This window comes from Alligator mississippiensis, chromosome 1 (assembly GCF_030867095.1).
Source record: "Alligator mississippiensis isolate rAllMis1 chromosome 1, rAllMis1, whole genome shotgun sequence".
Taxonomy (NCBI): Eukaryota; Metazoa; Chordata; order Crocodylia; family Alligatoridae; genus Alligator; species Alligator mississippiensis.
This window is the reverse complement of record NC_081824.1, coordinates 153,389,241-153,409,254: the sequence shown is the minus strand read 5'-3', so window position 1 is coordinate 153,409,254 and position 20,014 is coordinate 153,389,241. Positions and strand designations below refer to the sequence as shown.

General features: G+C 38.7%; 1 protein-coding gene across 6 annotated transcripts in view; it reads left to right on the top strand.

Moving 5' to 3' along the window:
* Positions 1–20,014, top strand: part of LYST (lysosomal trafficking regulator) — a 122,378-nt gene that overhangs the window by 32,434 nt on the left and 69,930 nt on the right. For 4 of the 6 annotated variants that reach the window (XM_019479821.2, XM_019479823.2, XM_019479822.2 and 1 more), the window contains 9 exons: positions 1,300–3,397; positions 5,366–6,392; positions 7,728–7,889; positions 9,125–9,281; positions 10,779–11,005; positions 11,678–11,744; positions 14,654–14,763; positions 16,322–16,745; positions 18,397–18,541. In XM_019479821.2, the coding sequence (XP_019335366.1) occupies positions 1,300–3,397; positions 5,366–6,392; positions 7,728–7,889; positions 9,125–9,281; positions 10,779–11,005; positions 11,678–11,744; positions 14,654–14,763; positions 16,322–16,745; positions 18,397–18,541 (4,417 nt within the window). The remainder of the gene's footprint in view (positions 1–1,299; positions 3,398–5,365; positions 6,393–7,727; positions 7,890–9,124; positions 9,282–10,778; positions 11,006–11,677; positions 11,745–14,653; positions 14,764–16,321; positions 16,746–18,396; positions 18,542–20,014) is intronic. The other 2 variants (XM_006258179.4, XM_019479826.2) reach the window with 2 other exon arrangements.

Here is a 20,014-nt window from a genome sequence, read left to right as displayed (position 1 = left end):
TGGTGTATTTGCACTGAGCTTCTGTTCTGTTACAGGTTTAAACCATTTTCTGATGACTTAAACTGGTTTATGTGTAACTTCTGTCCATAGCCTAAAAGTGAGGGGGTCTTCTGAATCAGATTTTGAAGGGAGAAAGATACCTCTTCTACCTCAGATGTAGGATGTTTTTGTCTTTAGTAAGGAAGAAAAGAGATGTGGTGCTTTCATTCAAGAAAAAAGTGAAAGTTTAGATTTTGATTGTTTTATCACTGCAGAAACATTACCCTTGCTTGTCCATATTGGTGTGAATGGGTTAATAGGATTCCTAAATCTGCATTGCTAATAACCATTTTGTGATGACTTGTCATGAAGTTTTACTGAAAGAATGAAAAAAAGTAAAAGTAAAGCATATGTAAGGAAGGTGTAGTGGTGCAGTTGCAACTCCCTTTAATTCTTGCTCCACCAAAAATTTTAAACCAGCTGCCTGGCAGTGGCAGTGGTATTTCTATCCAGGTATGAGTGAGGCAGTCAGTTGACTTTGTGGCTCATTTATACTCTACCAGAATGCTACTAATCTTTCCTCACTTCACTGGTGTTAATCCCCCTCTCTTTTTCAAATGGTGTTGATGTTCCACTATTCAAACTATCCTTTCTTTTGCAATTTTGCTCTTTGCTAGACATTCCTGGTAATGTCTCTTGTATTTCAAAGACCTGCAGACTGTTTTTAGCTCTAGTTAGAAACCTTAACTCGGGTGTGGTTATATTAATTTACATATAGAAATGACTGACAGTGAAGTATTGGAGACATTATAAAGATGTTCAAGAAGCCTAGGTTTTATGTTATTAATGTGAATGAGATGTATATTAGTTATAATGGCCACAGGACTAATGAAACACTGTCTTTTGACTATTTTTACCTTGTTTGTTGTGGTTTTTAAAACTTAGTGTATAATGTCTCAAATTGGTGGATGTTGCAATAAATTTACATATTTTTATTCAATCTTAAATTGAGTAATATAGCATATTAGTAAAGCTTCTAGTTTCTGTTTAAATGGAGAAATATGTGGCACATTATCACATATAACATGTCATGGACTATCTGCACATCTCTTTCCAAAATCCTAGATCACTCCATGATCCATGACCCTTGAGAGACATTAAACAAATATGTATCTCCAAAATATCTGTATTCAGATTACAGCATAAAGCATTAAGGGCAAGTTTAATTCTACGTTTGTTTATACATTGATTTTATTTATTTATTTATTTATTTATTTTTGTTCTCCCCCCAACTTCCCCTTCCCTTCCCCTGTCTTTCAGCAGGTTTCAATCTACCCTTCACAGTTGATGTATACCTGACCAAAGAGACAAATTCAGGTTCCCTGAAATCCACTCAGGAAAAAATAAGTTTAGAAGGAAACTCTCCTCCATCTCTTCAGCCTTCTGGAAAAATATATCCCTTCTCTCGAAAAAGTAGGCGTCAGCGCAAGACTACCCACCGTTATTCAGTGAGAGATGCAAGAAAATCTCAGTTATCGACTTCAGATTCTGAAGGCAATTCAGATGACAAGACTACCATAATGATAAAACACAGGCGGTCCCAATTCTTGCAGCCTTTTGTAACGTATCCACCCAGGGACAACTTCCTTGCAGGTCTGTGTGATCAGCCATCAGCAGAAGCAGTACCAAATTCTAATCCTGATGCTATGAATTCAGAAAAGTCTAGACAAAACATTCCAGCACACGAACTAAATCCTGAGATTTTAAGTGAGCCAGCTGCAGCTACTGTTATCAGCAGCATGGACAATTCTCCATTTGACTTGTGCCATGTCTTGTTGTCACTATTAGAAAAAGTATATAAATTTGATATTACCTTGAATCACAGTTCTGCCCTTTCAGCGAGTGTAGTACCTACATTGACAGAATTCTTATCAGGTTTTGGAGACTGTTGCAATATAAATAGTTCTGCAGAAAGTGAAGTGGTTTCTGTAGGTTGGACAGAAGAACCTGTGGCATTAGTTCAAAGAATGCTGTTTAGAACAGTGCTGCATCTTATGTCCTTAGATATTAGCTGTTCTGAGACAATGCCTGACAACTTGAGAAAAAATCTAACAGATTTGCTTAGGGCAGCTTTAAACATCAGAATTGCTTTGGAAAAGCAGTCTGATCCTTTTGCTCCAAAGCAAAAGAAAACACTACAGGAGTTTCAGGGTGACTTTGTATTCTCCAAGTATTGTCACAGAGCCCTTATTTTACCTGAGCTGCTAGAAGGGGTTTTGCATATTCTGATCTGTTGCCTTCAGAGTGCAGCCTCCAACCCATTCTACTTTAGTCAAGCTATGGATCTGGTTCATGAGTTCGTACAACACCAAGGATTTAAACTCTTTGAAATGGTAGTCCTTCAAATGGAATGGTTGGTCACAAAGGAGGAGGGAATAACTAACGAAGCGTCAGAGCATTTAAAAGCACTAATTAATAGCATTATGAAAATAATCAGCACTGTCAAAAAAGTGAAATCAGAACAGCTTCATCAGTCAATGTGTACACGAAAGAGGCATAGGCGATGTGAGTATTCTCACTTCATGCATCACCACAGAGATCTTTCAGGGCTTCCAGTTTCTGCTTTTAAAAACCAGTTTTCAAAAAACCCCTTTGAGGAGACCATGGATGGAGAAGTCTGTTATCCTGAACGGTGTTGTTGCATTGCCGTTTGTGCTCACCAGTGCTTGCATTTGCTGCAACAAGTTTCTTTAAGCAGTACCTGTGTTCAGATACTGTCAGGTATGAATAACGTAGGAATATGCTGTTGTATGGACCCAAAATCTGTGATTACACCATTACTCCATGCTTCCAAATTACCAGTATTAAAAAACTTTCAACAATATGTTTTGAGCATCCTTAACAAGTTTATATTGGATCAATTGGGTGGAGCTGAAGTATCTCAAAAAATTGTACAGGCAGCCTGCAATATTTGCACAATTGACTGTGACGAACTTGCTGAATTAGAAGAGACTATGCAAGGCAACTCTCCCGATGCAGGTCCTGCATCCAGTTTTTCAGGTTCCTCTTACAGGTTTCAAGGGATCTTACCTACTAATGGATCTGAAGATATGTTGTTGAAATGGGATGCTTTGGAGGCTTACCAGGATCTTGTTTTTGAAGAAGACAAATTATGCAGTGTGCAGATAGCGACCCACATTTGTCATTTAATCCAAAAGGGCAATGCTGTGGTTCAGTGGAAGCTATATAATTATATATATAACCCAGTGCTCCAGAGAGGAGTTGAGTTAGCCCATCACACCCAGCAACTAGGTGTAACTACAGCACGCAGTCACATACGCAGCTACCATAGCCAATGTTTGCCTCAGGAAGTACTTCAGATTTATTTACAGACACTGCCTGCATTATTTAAATCCAGGTTGGTTAATATTGTATCTATTAATAGATAGAGTTTTTTCCATGACATAAATGTTCAGTTATTAACTTGAATATAATGTAAGCAGGTGCATCTTGCACTTCGGTCATGAAGTGATGGGGACCAAATGAATGCTACATATCTAGTTATTTAATTATAGATTTGCCAGTAGATTCATAAACATCAAGACAGTTGATCTGGAATGATGATCATATGTATGGGGTTAAAATATTCCTATAGAATGCAATTTAAATCTGTTGTGTGCTTGTTGAATAGGTTTACATGCCACTTTATGAAGGGTTTGGCTTGTTAATTCTTGGCAGTCTATTTTGTGTATTGGAACAGCTTTCAGAGAACTGTCAGTGCTTATGTTGTTCTGAATGTCCTATTATATCTTTGATAAATGATGCTTAAATTGGCATTGTTCATAATTCCAAAAAAAGGAAGAAATTAATTGTCACTTCATTTTTTTGGCTTTAATTTTTGCATGGAGCGTCATTGTGATTAAGTTTCTGTGCACAAAATAGAGCACATGTTAGGATATATCCTTCATTCCTAGCAGGTGATGTCCTCTGATCCATCTGGAGCTTTAAGAATGTCATTAGTTACCTAGGGTTCTAACAGACTTCATATTTGTCAGGGAACAGATTGTAATTATTATTGGCTCTGGTTTACATCTTGATCAGACATTTGAGTTCTTGAGGAAACGGTTTAGGGGCAAAAGCCATTCATTCTGTCATTTCATGGAATTTTAAATTTATGATGCAAGAGACTTTGGGAAATTAAGGAAGTGCAAGAAGTGAATATCAGATTAAAACAAAGTACTAAATGTTCTGGGACAAACTTAAATGCAAAACAAAAGCCAAAACAATGCTAAAATGTCCTAAACAGCTTGTTCTTCTGGTCTGCATGAGGTGCATTGTGGTGGTCCATCAACATAAATTCATTGTACAAAGTAAGATAGTGGAGTGAGAACATACAATCAATAGATGATCAACTTGGGACTCAGAATAATGCAAAAACTAACTTTGTAGATCTGTAAGATAAATCCTTCATATGGTGGTAAATGAGGGAAAAATTTGCATTGGACCTCACTTATAACCTTGTGCCCAGAATACATAAGCATGAGTGTATCCAGGATTGCAGCAAGGTAAAGAGCTCACGGCTCAAGAGCCACACAGCTGAAGGGGGTGTGGCAGTACCAGCCTTGATATGGGCCTGAATGCCAGTGAGCACTGAGCTAGCTGGTACATGAGTGCAGCTCCAGCTCTGTGTACTGCAGGCTCTGAGTTCACCATCTGGTCAGCATGGGGTCTGTCCAGAGGCCCTGCTCTCTCTCAGCTCTAGAACCCAGGGGATGAGTGCTGCTGCTGTTTAACTCTCCCACCCCCACGTTCCCATATTCAACAGCAGGGGAAGAGGGAATGAGTAGTGGTGGTATTGAGCCCCTACTTGCATGCAACTCTGGAGCTTCACCATCATTTGACCTCTCTTCCCTCTCCCCACTGCCCCTCTGGTCACTGAATTCAGTTAATTCAGTGGCTTGGGTGTGGGTGGAGGTGGGAGGTGGCAGAAGGGATTAGAAAGGGCAAGCAGCAGTAGTGGTGACCCCTAGGCTCAGGACCCGTGTGAAAGCAGGGGCTCCAACCAGGTCCTGTACTGACCAGCTGATGAGCTCAGAACTTACTGCACATGCAGAGTTTCCACATGCTAAGCTGATGTGCCAGTGAGTGCATGCAGCACACAGTCAAAGTTGGGGTGGGGAGGGTGTGCCACTTTTGCCAGGATCTGCCCCTGGGCCCAGTTGTTATAAACCCACATTTTCTGAAAGCTACTGAAGTGGGGGGCAGGGGTGCATGTGTATATGCATGTGCACATACTTTCAGTTGCCTGTATATATTCTTTCATTTCCTCTGCCCCCCTGTGTTCATGCCAAGCTTTATAATTTTTTCTGTGCTCTTTTCCCTACAGGGTAATAAGAGACTTGTTTTTAAGTTGTAATGGAGTAAACCAAATGACAGAACTAAATTACTTGGATTCAGTAAGAGTTCATTCTCTGAAAGTTTTTGAAACTCTTATATTCTGCCTTGGAGACCAGCAGAAAGACCAAGCAATGCCAGAGTTAGAAGGCTTGGATAGTGAAAAAAAGGAGTCTACTTTGGATCCACCTGCTTCCTTGTGTAGCCAGCAGATAGTTTCAGTTCCACCAAGTCTGAGCAAGTTTTATGCTGGCCTTAAAGGAGCTTATCCAAAGAAGAAAAAGTCCATCAGCCAAGACGTTCACGTCAACACAATAAACTTGTTCCTCTGTGTGGCCTTTTTGTGTGTGAGTAAGGAAGCAGATAGTGATAGGGATTCAGCTAATGATTCTGAAGATACTTCAGGCTATGATAGTACAGCTAGTGAACCTTTGAGTCACAAGCTACCATGTCTGTCACTAGAAAGCCTTGTTTTACCTTCCCCAGAGCATATCCACAGGGCAGCAGACATTTGGGCTATGTGTCGTTGGATCTATTTGTATAGTTCAGTTTTCCAGAGGCAGTTCCATAGATTGGGTGGCTTTGAAGTATGCCATAAGTTGTTGATTATGATTATCCAGAAACTTTCCAAAAATAAAGAAAAGCAGCAAGAAAAAAAGGAGGGACTTTTTACTGAAAACGGTAAAAATGTGAATGGAAGTCCTCGAATTGAGCCTGTTTTCAAAGAAGCCTTGTCTCATGTGACTAAGAAAAATAAGTTGGCATCATCAGAGGTTCATAGTCTGGTTGAAAATTCTGAGGCTACAAGACCACTAGTGTCTGAACATATTTCCAATGACCACTCTTTTAGTGTGGAACAAATTTCAGGTACTCCTGTTCATCCTGAGCTGGATGCTTCTGAAAGACGAGAGAATGAGTGGGCATTTCAGAGTATAAGACTTTTGGAAGCTCTCCTGACTATTTGTCTACACAGTGTAAATAATATGCAACAGAAGCTGGAAATGGAGACACTTCACCAGGTAATAAATCCTTTTTTTGAAGTTCATTTTAAAGGGAGAAATGCAAAATAACTATTTCCATTATTGTCTTGCTTATCAATCAATCAACAATCATTTTAGAGGTGGGAAAATAGTATTCTTCATTCCCTTAAATCTCTTGTAAATGTCTCTTAAATCTTTATTTAGATGGGTCTGTCCTGGAAGACATGGGTGGTCAACCTGCTGCATGCGTGCCACAAATGGCACTGGCAGCCTGTGTGGCATGTGGCAGACTGGGGAAGGGGCAAGCAGCACAGAACAGATTGGTCATGGAGCATAGGGCAAAGAGCAGAAAGCAGAGTAGCAGACTGGGAAGGGGGTCAGAGTTGTACTCAGACAGGACAGAGACTGAATTTGTGGCATGCCTGCCAAAAAGTCTGGCCCCACTAAGGCATTGTCTTCATAGGGTGGATCTAGTAAAATAGTGAAAGATGCTTGGTGATTAAAACAAACTGGTGGTCAGTCAATGGAAGGCTCTGAAATGGAGATGATTCGAAGGAAAGGGAACTGTTAGGCACACAACCAGGCTGTTTTAAAGATACAGAGGGAATTAAATTGGAGTTAAGGGAGTACTGTGCAGAGCATAAATACTGATAAAGGGTATGGGAGAACACAGCTAAACGGGTATATTCCAAGAAGAGAATTAAAAAATGATACTACCTGGTGGGTAGTTAAGACTGAAATAGTTGTAGATATGTACAGCAGCTAAGATGTTTAGGTTGTCGAGTATTTCTGTGTGTTAATCTGAGAGTACACATTGTAAAAACAATATGTTCTAGATGTAGGCATAGAATTAGAAGTTAGTGGACTAGCGCCTAGCTCTGTCTCTCTACATCAGTTTGCTTTGTGGACTTGGGCAGGCTCTTAACCTCTTTCCATGTTCCACATTTGCAAAATGGGGCAGTGAGTGGTGCAGGTACAGTGCTCTATAGGACCTGTCTGTACTGATAACTTACCTGCCAAGTGGTGCAGGGCTGAAATGGTGAGCTGCTTTCTGCTCCCAGTCCAGAGTTAGTGTAACAGAGTTAGCATGGCACTGCACTTGAACTAATGAGCACGGCCTTACTGTGCTAATGAGTAAAATATCTACGTTTACACATCCTGCAAATGTTTGACCTACCAGATGTGTGATGTTGGCAGACTTCTTTATACAAATAAGGAGCAGGGCCTGGATGCCTACATGGCAGAAGATTCAGTCCATTTAGATAAGAGATTGCAGGTGGACAGGAGAATTTTAAAATGCATGGTGATCATAGCTTTTGAGCCATGTCACAACCGAGTATCAGTTATAACATTCTTTTCTTCTTCCTCACGAAGAACATGTGTGTGGAAGATATATTACTTGAAATACGGGACCAGCTCACTCAGGCAAAAGTCGTTGAAACTGACTTGGCAAAACCGCTCTTTGATTCACTGCTTCGAGTTGCATTGGGCAATTTTTCTGCTGATCTGGATAATTCTGAAGAAAAAACTGAGAAGGTGTGAAGCTAATGTATTAATACTGATTAAAGGAGAATAATCCTGTGTGAGAGTTTGTGTCTATATTCAGTTCTTTATAAAGAAACAGGCTTATAGTGCTGCTCCTTCTCTAGAGAGCATGTGCAGGGTGGTTAACAGTTAATGCTTTTATGGATGCATCTAAGCTCTCTTAAACTTAATGTACCTTGTTTAAATATACTCTGAGAACACCTATTGCCTTCACTGTCTAATATCAGAAATAAGTCAAAGGGCTCATTTCTAAAGGAGGTTGAGAGAGGAGGAAAAGCAAGATATAGTATGGATTCAGGGAATATACCTAAAATGACTTGAAACACAATTTTTGTTTCACATTACCGAACAGGTATCAAAGATTTAGGCCACAGAGCAGCAGTATCTGGCCTGTGAGGCAGCTCCTGAAGGGGTTGGGGATGGGACAAGTGTGGGTGAGGCCCATTGCCAGATTCCAGGATATGGAGCCCTGATGCAGATGCATTTTTGGCAGTAGAGGAACAAGCAACTGCTACATTAATCCCCATGGGTGCCTGAGCTGATGCGGTTAATGCTGCCACAATTAATGCTACTAATGCTTGTTCCACTGGCAGAGGTAGGTCCTGATCTGGTCTGTGAGGCCAAGTGAGTTTGATGCCCCCGCTCTACAGCAGAGATGTTTTGTTTGCCAACCTAGGAATTTCCCAGAGAAGAAAATTGGTATGGGATGCTGATTGACCCTAATGGTTGCAAGACCTATTATAAATTGTATCAGTATCCCCATAGTGTTGTTCATGGCAAAATGGAGAAACAAACAATGTTACTTGCTCAGGTACATGTGTGTATTTTTTCAGATTGAAAACCCACTCTTCTGACTACTCTTAGTCAGTAAGTCTGAGTCAGTACAAGTCCTGGTGAGCCCCTCCCAAAAGTTAGTTGAGTAGTTTACAACACGAATGATCTTTGGAATAATTTAAAATTTTAATTTTAAAAACAAAAATGTAAGTACATTTTTGCTTTTAAGGAGTAAAAATAGGAACAAAGTAGTTCCACCTTCATTTCTCTTGAATCTTGTTTATAGATGATACTTCCCAGTAGGAATTGTAGGGCAGTTTATTTCTGCTGGTTTTAGAAGCACATTGGTGGGGGCATACCGATTGGGAAGATCCCAGAGCCCTTCCTTTGCTTAGTGAAGGGTTTGTACAAATGAAAGGACTGCATATAAGTTTGACATACATATTTAACAGGGCCAACAAGCTGAAAAGGAGTCTGTGCCACAGTCTGGGGATCTTTCAGAGGAAACTGAGGAGTCGCAGTGCTGTAGTTTGAAACTCTTTGTTGAAGAAGAAGGCTATGAAGCAGATAGTGAAAGTAACCCTGATGACAGCGAAACCAAAGATGAAGGTAAATGCTAGTTCTTGTAAGCATCAGTCAAAACATCTTTGACTGTTTTATGATATTTGCAGCATATTCAAGGGTAGAATACTAGACTTTTTCTGACATGCAAGTAGAATGCACTAGGAAGAATGGATTAGAGAGTCTTTTAATTGATTTTTCAGTTTATCTTATTTTTAAAGGCTCAAAACAGTTTTGCTATGGACAGGACAACAGTTTGAATCAATTTTACATAAAAGTTTTTATGTCTAATGCTTTGTGTATTGTTTTGTGGCTTTTGTCAAACCTGCTCTGAAGTCCTGTTGAGCTATCCTTGCTGAAGGGTGGTATTGATTATGATCTAAAAGAACTCTTTCTGTTAGAGAGGGAAGCTGATGAAGAACTATTGTTTTTATCTTTATACATCTATGTTTAAGTTATTAGATAGTATCATAACAATTTTGTAAAAAAAAAAAAATCTAGTTCATTCGCAAGGATTTTTTATATTAATTGACCACTAGTGTGCACATCTATTATTCAGATATATGCTTGTTAAAAACAATTCTTAAAAAAATTAATCTGCCTAATGTCTGTCCTTTCACTAAATTTAAACATTTACATTTTAGAATAATATCAAATGCATTAATTACAGCTAAGTTGAAATTTTTATTTTCATCACTGTTTTTATTGAAAATCTGTTTTTGTAAGCATATGCTATAGACGAATTTTTACAAAATGTATTGATATCAAATGGTACATTGTAAGTGGTTATGAAGTAATTGTTATCTACATGCTTCTGTATCACTACAAGCCTAGAAAAGGCATTGCAGAGTTGATCCTGTTTTATTATTGAGAATTAATATTGGCTGTTTACTAACCTGGTTCCAGGAGCATACAAATATAAGTTACGCTAGCAACTGAGGCATCCTCTTAAACAGAGCTTTTCATCCCCTTTTAAAGTGAACAAACTTACCTTTTTAATTGTCACCCAGGGTTTTAATATTTGCAGCAGTGTGTGTAACTATAGTTTACTTTAAATTCTTATCTACTTCGAAGAGGAATTCATGCTTTCAGGGTTTACCTGAAGCACTTGCAACTGCCCATTAAGCACATCTTGTAAGCGATAGATTTGCCTATAGTGAATTAATTTTGCTTTAAGCAATAATCACTTTTTTTTAAAATGAAAAGCCTAACTTGTCTTAATAGGCTGAAGTATTTTCAGGCTATCACTGATATGGGGGTCTGCGCTAGCATTGATTTCCAAATAAAGCAATCGTTCGGGTCATTTTTTTTTTTTGTGTGTGTCTGATTTCTTTGGCCACAAATTTTAAGTAAACATGTCAGGGAAGAAGATAGCTGGAGTTTCTGAAATCATTTGCTTTATAACTATAAATCTCCTTAAGCTTTTATTTTTTGATAGGAAAATAATGACTCTTCTAAAGAATATACATAACGTATCTTCTGACTTTCTACATCAAAGAGTTTTTAGTTGGATGAGTTTCACTGTCCTGAATTGTTTTCTTCCAGGAGCAGACACTAAATCAGAAGCAGGATACACTGGTCCTTCAAGTTATTCCAGTGACCTAATTGAAAGCCTCAATCAAGGAGAATTAATATATCCTGAAATCTGCTTGCTAGAATTAAATTTGCTTTTGGCTGGTAACCCAAGTCTAGATGTGCTTGCCCACGTTTTTGAGAGTTTCTTGAAAATCATCAGACAAAAGGAAAAGAATGCCTCACTACTCATGCACCAGGTAGAATAATATAATTTACAAAAATGTTATGCTTGTCTTTTGTATCTTTAAACTCGTTAATGGAAAATTTTTAAATATTACTAATGTGAACCACAAAAATACTTTAGAATTTGACAAACTGTCCTCATTATTTTGATATTTACTTTAATATTCACTTCAACAAAATAGAATATTCAATATGAAATTAATGTTTTATAAGTCTTAAACAATGCTATGTAGACGTTAAGAGTTACCAGGTAATGCCTGTTAATACAGCATGTGATTGTACGTTACATATAAAAGGTTTGAGTTTAGGTTTGCAGATGCTTATTCTTTGACTGTTCAATGTCATTTGAAATCTAGCACTTTTTCAGTTCAGTGATGCAGAAACTTCCTGGAATTCAGTCTAAGAAAAATTGGTTTTTAGGATGTTTCCAGACTGATAGTGGATTAACAATTGCTGCTTTTGTCTCTTCACAAAACAATCTGGTATCCAGGTCACAAACCAGAAGTGACTGAATTAGTCTGAATCATGAAAACCCATTCAGTCACAAAATTAACAGTTATAATAAAAATTACTGAAAATCAGACTTGGATGCTCTAGAATAATTCATAAAACTAATTGTGTGCGGTTTCTTCTCCAATTTTTTATGACTTGTTCAGACACTGAACCATAAAGTTTTTCACTTTCAGGGAGTTGTAAAAAATCTTTTGGGAGGATTCCTAAACATATTGACACAGTCAGACTCCAATTTGTATGGTGAGTTTCATTTTTTTTTTTTAATGTTTTTAAAGAAATTTTGCTGTACTCTTATTGCATTTAAATTCAAACTTCCAGTTCAAAACTATTTATGCAACTGCAGACTTGGCAAACACATCTCTTGGTACATATGTATTTCCCCATTTGTGTATGCAAGTCAAGTGTACGTTGATATTTAATACTCATACAAATGGAGCGGGGTGTTTTTAAGGTGAGGGAAGGCTGCCTAATAAAAACAGGCATGCTTGACTTCAAAAGCCAGCTGAACCTGGATCTGAAATGTTAATGTTCCTGTTTTGCATGTGATGTAACTTTCTATGGAAAGAAGTACCTTTGTTCCTAGCATGTTTAAAACCTTTTATATTTTAAAAATTCAATTCACTCTTGGCACAGAATTTCAGCTTTATCAGTGGAAGAAAAGAGAGAGCCATGCAGCAAGGCTCTCTTATGCAAAAGAGAGAGCCATGGCAAGTAAGCTCCTTCATGCTAAGTCATTTAGGTTAGGACAACTAACCTAAGGGGGAGAACCTGTAGAATAAATGCCTTGTGGTAATGATTTCTTGTTACCATTCTTGCTTAGAGCCACAGCAGTAGCCTAGAACTAACAAGCCTTCACACTTCTCTATTTATTTTTTTTATTGCAGTGAGGAAGCAGGAGAGATTTAGGTTTTAGGGGTATTTTTAGCCCACCGCTATTATCTTGCCGGAAGTACCTGTTCTTCTTTTATTAAATTAAGTCATTTGGATTATTTTTATTAAATTTCATTCTGTCATGGAGATAGGATATATGACTCTTCCAGTTTTAAGTTTTTAAACCTTTAACAAACTTCAACAACCTTACGAGTTGGCCAGAACTTGGGATCTCCAGTGTGGGAAAGGTTTCAGAACGCAATTGTGTGATTCAGAACCAAATCTTCAGTATCAAATCTTTTTTTTTCAAAATTTCCCATGAACTGGAGTGTCCAAAATTCTCATTTGGAAAGCATTCTGTTCTTTTCCAAATGCTTACAGAACCAGATTTGGTCATCTGCATGTTCATCTAAGTCCCAAAAATGTCACTTAAATGCAGATTGGGCTTCTCTTCCTGCATGTGTAGCTGTATACACAGGATGGCTATCAACACACTGGGTACCTCTACATGCTATTAGCACAGAGCAATACACTGTGGCTCAGCTCACGCTGGAGTCAGCTGCTCCTGGGCACAGCATCTGCACGTGAGCCTAGGACCACAGCAGTCTGAGCCAGAGTGGAGCAGCCCCAGGTTGGCACTAGGCTGGGGGGGGTCAGCCCTGGGCTCTGGGTGGTGGCATCAAGCAGCAGAGAGGCTTGCTGGGGCATGAGTGCTAAAGTGTGGGGGTAGGCAGCAAGCAGTCCCCACACTTTGTGCCCCAGCCAGCCCCTGTCAACATCTACATGTGTTTTGGCAAAGTAAGTTACTAATTAGTCAACTCTGTAATAAAGTGCATGTGTAAATGCACCTACTGAGAAATAGATTACTATTCTGTGTATAAGTGGTATTTTGTGGATTTAGATGACCAAATCTAGTCATCTAGGTGTCCAGAAAATATTTAAGAAAATACCTCCTGTGGTGGGTGGGGGGATGCGTGTGTATGCACATGTACACACATCCACACTTCCCACCCACACACTGTAAATTTACTTAGTTTATAAAGGTGCGTATCTACCCTGCCTTCCATTTGCAAAATGAACCATACTCCCCAATAGATCTACAGTTGCTGACTGAAAATGCCTTTTTTTTTTCTTATTTGTCAGCAGCACCAAGGTTTTCCACGGCTCATGTCTCTCTTTTCCTGCCATGTTGAGGAATTTAACTGGCTCCCTATGCCATCTAACCTGAGGTCCTTGGGCCTGAGGCAGTTTAAACAGTGAACCCCCTTGGAGGTTCATTCCAGGGGGGCTGGAGTCCTAGATCTATGCTAGTGAATTTGGGAGTCTTTGTTGTTAGTTTGAATCGGGGTTGACTTTTCAGGGCTTTTAAACTATCTCTGCATGACTTCTAGGCTAGAGGCAGAAATTACACACAAACTGGTATAAATGATTGGAAACTGGTTCAGATCTCTAACATGTTGGAACTTCAGTGCACATAAACCACTTTCAAAATGGCTGAAACAGGTTTAAGGTAAACCTGGATGAGACAGTTCAGTTCCAAACTGCTAACCTTGGGAAAAGGGGAGTCAAATGTAAGAATGCATTAAGAGTCCAGACCTGAGACTTCAAAGTGTTCAGGCATCTTGTGATGCAGAGTCTTAGTAGAGGCTGGTCTCTAGCACTGCTACCTCCTTATTTTGTGTTAGCTTCACATCAGAGTGGCACCAGGTGGGCCTCTGAAAGATGTGCCCACCAATACTGTGCTTGGGTTCTGCAGACCTGGAGAGATGGGATATATGCTCATGTTAATAAGCGTTTAAATGGCTACTCAAGACATGTCAGCTGCACAAACGAAATAAAATGAGGGGGAAAAAAAAAGAGGTGACACTTCTCTGCAGAACTGAACCTCCAACCGCTGCTCCTGCATCATGCGCTTCCATGCCCAGGGCACAAAGTGGCCAGTTATGCCTCTGGCTGTAAATATAGCCTAAATCAGCAGAAGAGAGCCTAAGGCTGATTTTAAAACAGGGTTTCCCAAGGCTTTTAGAATCACAGCACCATGGCAAAGCATCTGAAAGCCATCATAGAGCTGCAGACCCTATAAGCTTGGATTTGAAAAACCCTGTCAATAAATCGGTTAATTGAACCTGAGGCATTATCATAGAACACATAAGGTTTGATTTGGCACTTTCTGACAAAATGGAACACCCAATATGCTGGTCTGAATGTATAAAAATATAACTGATACATTTAAAACTACTGTTATTTAGACACATTCTTCCCCATTTTTATCTTTCCAGAATGCCAGGTAGTACTGGTGGATCTGCTGGATTCTTTGATGAGCTCAAGGACATCCTCAGAAGAGCTGACCCTTCTCTTGAGGATCTTTTTGGAAAAAACACCCTGTACAGTATGTATGCAATAGAACTTCAGAAAGTTGCTTGATGCAGCAACTGGAGCTAAAGAAACTATGGATACCCATCGTATTCAGAGAATAAGGATTTTTGAGCGGCAGGAGGTCCTATCTCAATGTAACCCATAATATAACTAAACCCTACTTACTTTCCTAATTGTTTTCCTTGTTCCTACAGAAAGTGGGAAACTGGGGGAAAGGCAAGAAGTGGAACATTTTTATTTAAAACTTTAAATGAGGAAATGTCTTGAGCATACATTCTAGGACAAAGAAAATTAAGCTTTTGAGACGCACAGGTTTGGGTCTTTGGAACTACAAGGGTGTTTCATAAACTAACATTTTAAAATGAAACCATTTTGTGTGCAGCGGTCACTCCATTAGACCACATCATTGTCTCTGCATATCTTCCACACAGGTATTTCAGGGAGTTGCCAGTTCCTTGATACTGTCCTTAAAGAAGCTTTTTTTTGGTTGCTATGACAGCCACTTCTATAATGTGAGTTGTACCTCTGCATCATTGGTGAATCTGTGCCCACAAAGAACCTCCTTCATCATTTTTTAGTTTCTCCACCCACTCACAGACTTTCCATTGAGCCACGCAGTTCTCACCATACTGTGCCACAATTCTATGGTGAATTTCAGTAGGTGGGCATACCTTTTGGCCCACAAAAAAACAAATGATATAACTCAATTCTTCTTTTGGTATACACTGATAACTGCTTAGCAGTATTGTTTACATGCTCAGTAGCGTGACACTTGTATCCAGCACAAAACAATGTGTGTGTTCTTTCAATTCTGTTATCAGTGTTCCCTGCAGCTCTGTAGTTTTCCGCTTTCACAGGCATACAGTACAGGCAGCCATTATCCCATTAGTTTCTAAAATACCTTTGTAAGTTTTCGTAGTATTAAAACTGGCAAAAGCATCTCCTTTTCATCGCTTTGTGACCAGGAGGCACTTCAAAAACACGTTGTATTTAATACTTGATCTGGTGATGATGATGGATATAGTGGTAAAAAAAAAAAAAAAAATTACCACAGGTGTGTATAAGGGACTTGAAAGATCTGTTCTTTCTGTTGTCTCCAGAAAAATAACTTTATCAGTGAAATGTCTACACCATCAATATTTAAATAATAGCCATGTAAGCAAGAAGACAAATTTCAGAAGTATTTTGAAATTCCTTGACCCAAATTTGAATTGGGACCCTCCTTCCTCAGTTGAAGTTTTGAATTTAAATGCGCCAAATCATCTTGCATTTGGGACAAGTATTTCATAGTATCTGATTAAGTAGGCTGTCACCTATGAAAGCATATGCCTCCCCAAATCAGTTAGTCCCCACCCTGCCAGCAGTACTCTGTGATATTTGAGTGCCTAGCTTGAAATTTTTTATTTCAGCTGTCAAAAATGCCCTAACTCTGAAGTCAGTGCCCAACACACTGAACTAGAACTGAATGTCTAACTTGGCCATGGTAGAGCAAAGCTGTTCATTTTTAGCTGGTAGAAAGTAGCAGTCTCTTCTGACTTGCAGTCTTATATTTGATCTGTTCTCTTTCCTAGGAGATCCTACTTCAGGGTATACTGAAGATTGTGGAAGCTAATATCTATGTGAGCCCATTACAGTATCTCACCTTTCCTTTGCTACACATCCCAAATTTAAGTAACAGCTCTTCACAAAAATCTGCTAGCGTTCTGAACAGCAAGGCCATTGGTTTATTAAAAAGAGGAAAGCTTTCACAGAGCAAGAAGGAAGCAGATGGTGAGAATTTGACTCACCAGCTTCTTTCTTCTTGGCATGTAGCCCCAATCCACTTGCCTTTGGTTGGGCAAAACTGTTGGCCACACATGTCTGAGGGCTTCAGTATCTCGTTGTGGTTTAATGTGGAGCATGTTCAAGAAATGGAAAGTCCTACAGAGAAAGGGAAAAAGACAAAGAAAAGAAGCAAACCATTAATTTTACAAGACAGCAACTTTGATAGCTCAGGTAAGGCATAGTAGTTTTTGTTCGTATACCTCCGGCATTGTTAACATTTCTAGTTTTAAAATGCACCATAATAGAATGAACTGCAACTTCCTGTTTAGCTCAAAGCTATCACCTCTGCTCTGCTTGAACTACACCCAGATGTGAATGATACCTTAGTATTTGGAGACATGCAAGATGTCTTTTTAAATGCAAAAATTATTTTCAGCTTTAATTTTTGAATAGTGAAAAATGTTAATAGCTAACAATAAGTTAAGTATACAAGGGAAACATCTTTGTGTTACATAAAAATCTGAGAATATTTTCAGAGTATTACTGCTTTTAGAAGTATATCAGGTTTGACCTTGCTTTGACTGACTGATTCTTTGGTTCTATTTAGTATTCTCATCAAATTGGTAAGTTGAAATGATAAAGGAGTATACTATTTCATCCCACATCAAGAAAATGAAAATAACATTCATCAGACTTTCTAGAGAAGTTCACATTTCGTCTCTTGAGCAGTGTTAGTCTGAAGTCGAGCAGAAGCTCATAAGCGAGCTGTGGGTCTCAAAAGCTTATGTATCTCTGATACAGTTAAACTATAAGGTGGACCTCTACCTTTTCTTCTGTTTGTCTCTTGAGCTTCCATTGCCTTCTGGATGACAACTATAAAGGACATATAAACTTTAAATGGGGGCTGTTAAGGCCATTTTATTAAGGATTGGACCTAGTTTTGTAATATCAATGCAAGTAGTCTACACCTTACTCAAACAATTTAAATTTCCAAATTTAGTGGGACTATATATCTTAAGAAAAGGCAACTTCCATGAGCTGGGATTTTCAGGTTATGCCATGTTATCTCTTTTGCATGTTTTCTAAACTTCAAAATATGCACCATTTTGAATATTTTTTTTCTATATTTGGCTTTTTCTGCTAATGAGAGCTCTTTTTAATACTTGCAAGTTTTGAGCAGAATCTCCCTGACTAGGAGGGAGGAAAACTTCTTTTTCTTGTTTTCTTTTAAAAAATCTAATCTTGGTTTTCACATGAAACTACTGTAAAATGTCCAAGTTTTAAAACTTAGCATACTGTATTCCTAATTGAGGACTACTGCTTTGGTGAAAAAGCTTAACAAATGAAAAATTCTGTTCAGAGAACATTCTGTTCAGAGAACATTTTAAGACAATCATTGTACACCAAGGCTCCCATCTAACAAAGCACTTAATATGTTTAAATGTAAGCATATAAGTAGTTTCATTGACTTCAGTGGAACTACTTTTGTGCTTAAGTGCTCCCCTGGCGCTCAGCCTGAAAAATAAAATTGCCATAGACAATTAGAATAGTCAGATAGTTAGGCAGGTGTGATATTGCTGTTTCAGCAAATGGCAAATTTTTTCTCCAGAACTTTTTTTTCTGCAGTAAAAGTGGAGAAACTGAGTATGCTAGTCTTGTTAATTTTGTACTTCTAACAGTTTCAGTTACACCAAGCAAAGACTTACATGTCCAAAGATGTAGCATTGTGTACATACTAGTAAATTCACTCTTGAAAAGCCCCTTCCAATATCTAAGCTACTTTTCTCTACACCTTGTGAATTGTAAAATGGACATTAGTGTTGTCATACTCTCTTTTTAATTGCATATTATTTTATTTAACATTTCGTTTCTTTTTTCCTAGAAGAAAGCAAACCTGTAGGCTTTGAGAACCTAAGCTTGAGAGACAAACTTGTTGAAGATGGCTGCATTCATATAGTCTCGTTGGGCTCTAAAGCACTGATGATACAAGTTTGGGCTGATTTGAACACTGGCGCTTTCATTTTTCGGTACTGTATATCTGAGCCCAAAAGTAGGAGAAATTCATTTGTAAATGTCATATTGCATATTGTCTTTTCCTGTAACTGATTTACTAGTAGCATTGGAGAGTCAACCACGGCATACAGAACTAATTATATGTAATGGCAGTACTAATATTTGTTTACTAATAACTGCAAGATCACTGACATGGCACAAATTTTATTTGAGGGTTTGTAAAACTAAAATGTTCCTTGCTTATAACCTTGCTAATATGATTTGGCCTTGCATTTTGTAGAGGGGCATACCCTAATGAAATCTGTAAAGATCAAATGGCAACATTTAGAGCCTCAAACAAGGGAAAATATAGAAAAGCAACTGAGATATGAAGGTACTACTTGAAGAGGTTGCTTGAAGGAGGTAAAGAGGCAACCTGATGCATAAAAAGTAGGGAAGCTTTTTCAGGCAGTATGATGAAGGGAGGAGGTAAGTTAGGAGGCTTATTTAAATAGAGTGGAAAACTGCTGCCTGTTTACAAGGATGTTAATATGAGTGCAGACTTGGTTTTTGTACCTCTGAATATTTCTACTGTCATCAATCTTGATATCTTGGCAAGTTCATAGGAAACAAATGTGTGACTTTTTTATATAGCCTCAAGTTTGTGGGCTTTTCCAGAACATACAAAATATCTTAGTTGAGCTTCATACCGCCTGCATAGAAGGTGGCTATACAGAGGAAAAAGCTGTCAAGCTTTAAAGAATGTAATTTTAACTTGACTTTTCTAGATAGGAGTGATTTACTAGAAAAGTATCCCCACCTGTGAAAATATAGAGAGCTGCTAAATGTAACTGAATACTGCTCAAAATGTTTAAGAGTCCAGCACTACAGTTAGTTTCACATACGTCTTGGCTTCACTGCTGGTATTGTGGCAAAGGCAACATAACTTAAGTTGCTTTGGTGATAAATAAGGACTTATGAAAAAATAGCCCATAACATTGTAACCTAATACAAAAAATATTGCAGTTAATTCTGTTGCACTGCATCCTTTAGAATTAATTCAGTAAAGATTTTAACTTTGAGAGAGTTCATTGTAACCTGTCTAATGCCTAGTGCAGGGGCCTAGAGCAGGGGTCTGCAAGCTGTGGCTTGCTGAGCCATTGGACATGGCCTATGGAGCCAGTGCTTCAGCAGTGTTTGGCACCAGGGGACTTTGCTTGCACCATGCTGCATCATGCCACTCTGTGACTGGGAGGCAGGGAGCTTTTCTGTGCTGCACCACAGCTGAGCAGTAGGGAAAAACAGTGGCAGAGAAAAGTGGCAGTGGCCAGGTCTTGGCTCTGGCCCACCTCGGACCCAAGCCAGGCCATTCTGGCCTGCTGCTGGAAAAGGTTGCTGAATGCTGGTCTAAAGGGTTATCCTCTGGCAAAACTTTTAAAAAGTATGCACAGTTGGAATTGTGTATTAGTCTAAATTCATTTTGCTTAAATTGCTTCTACTCTGCTACT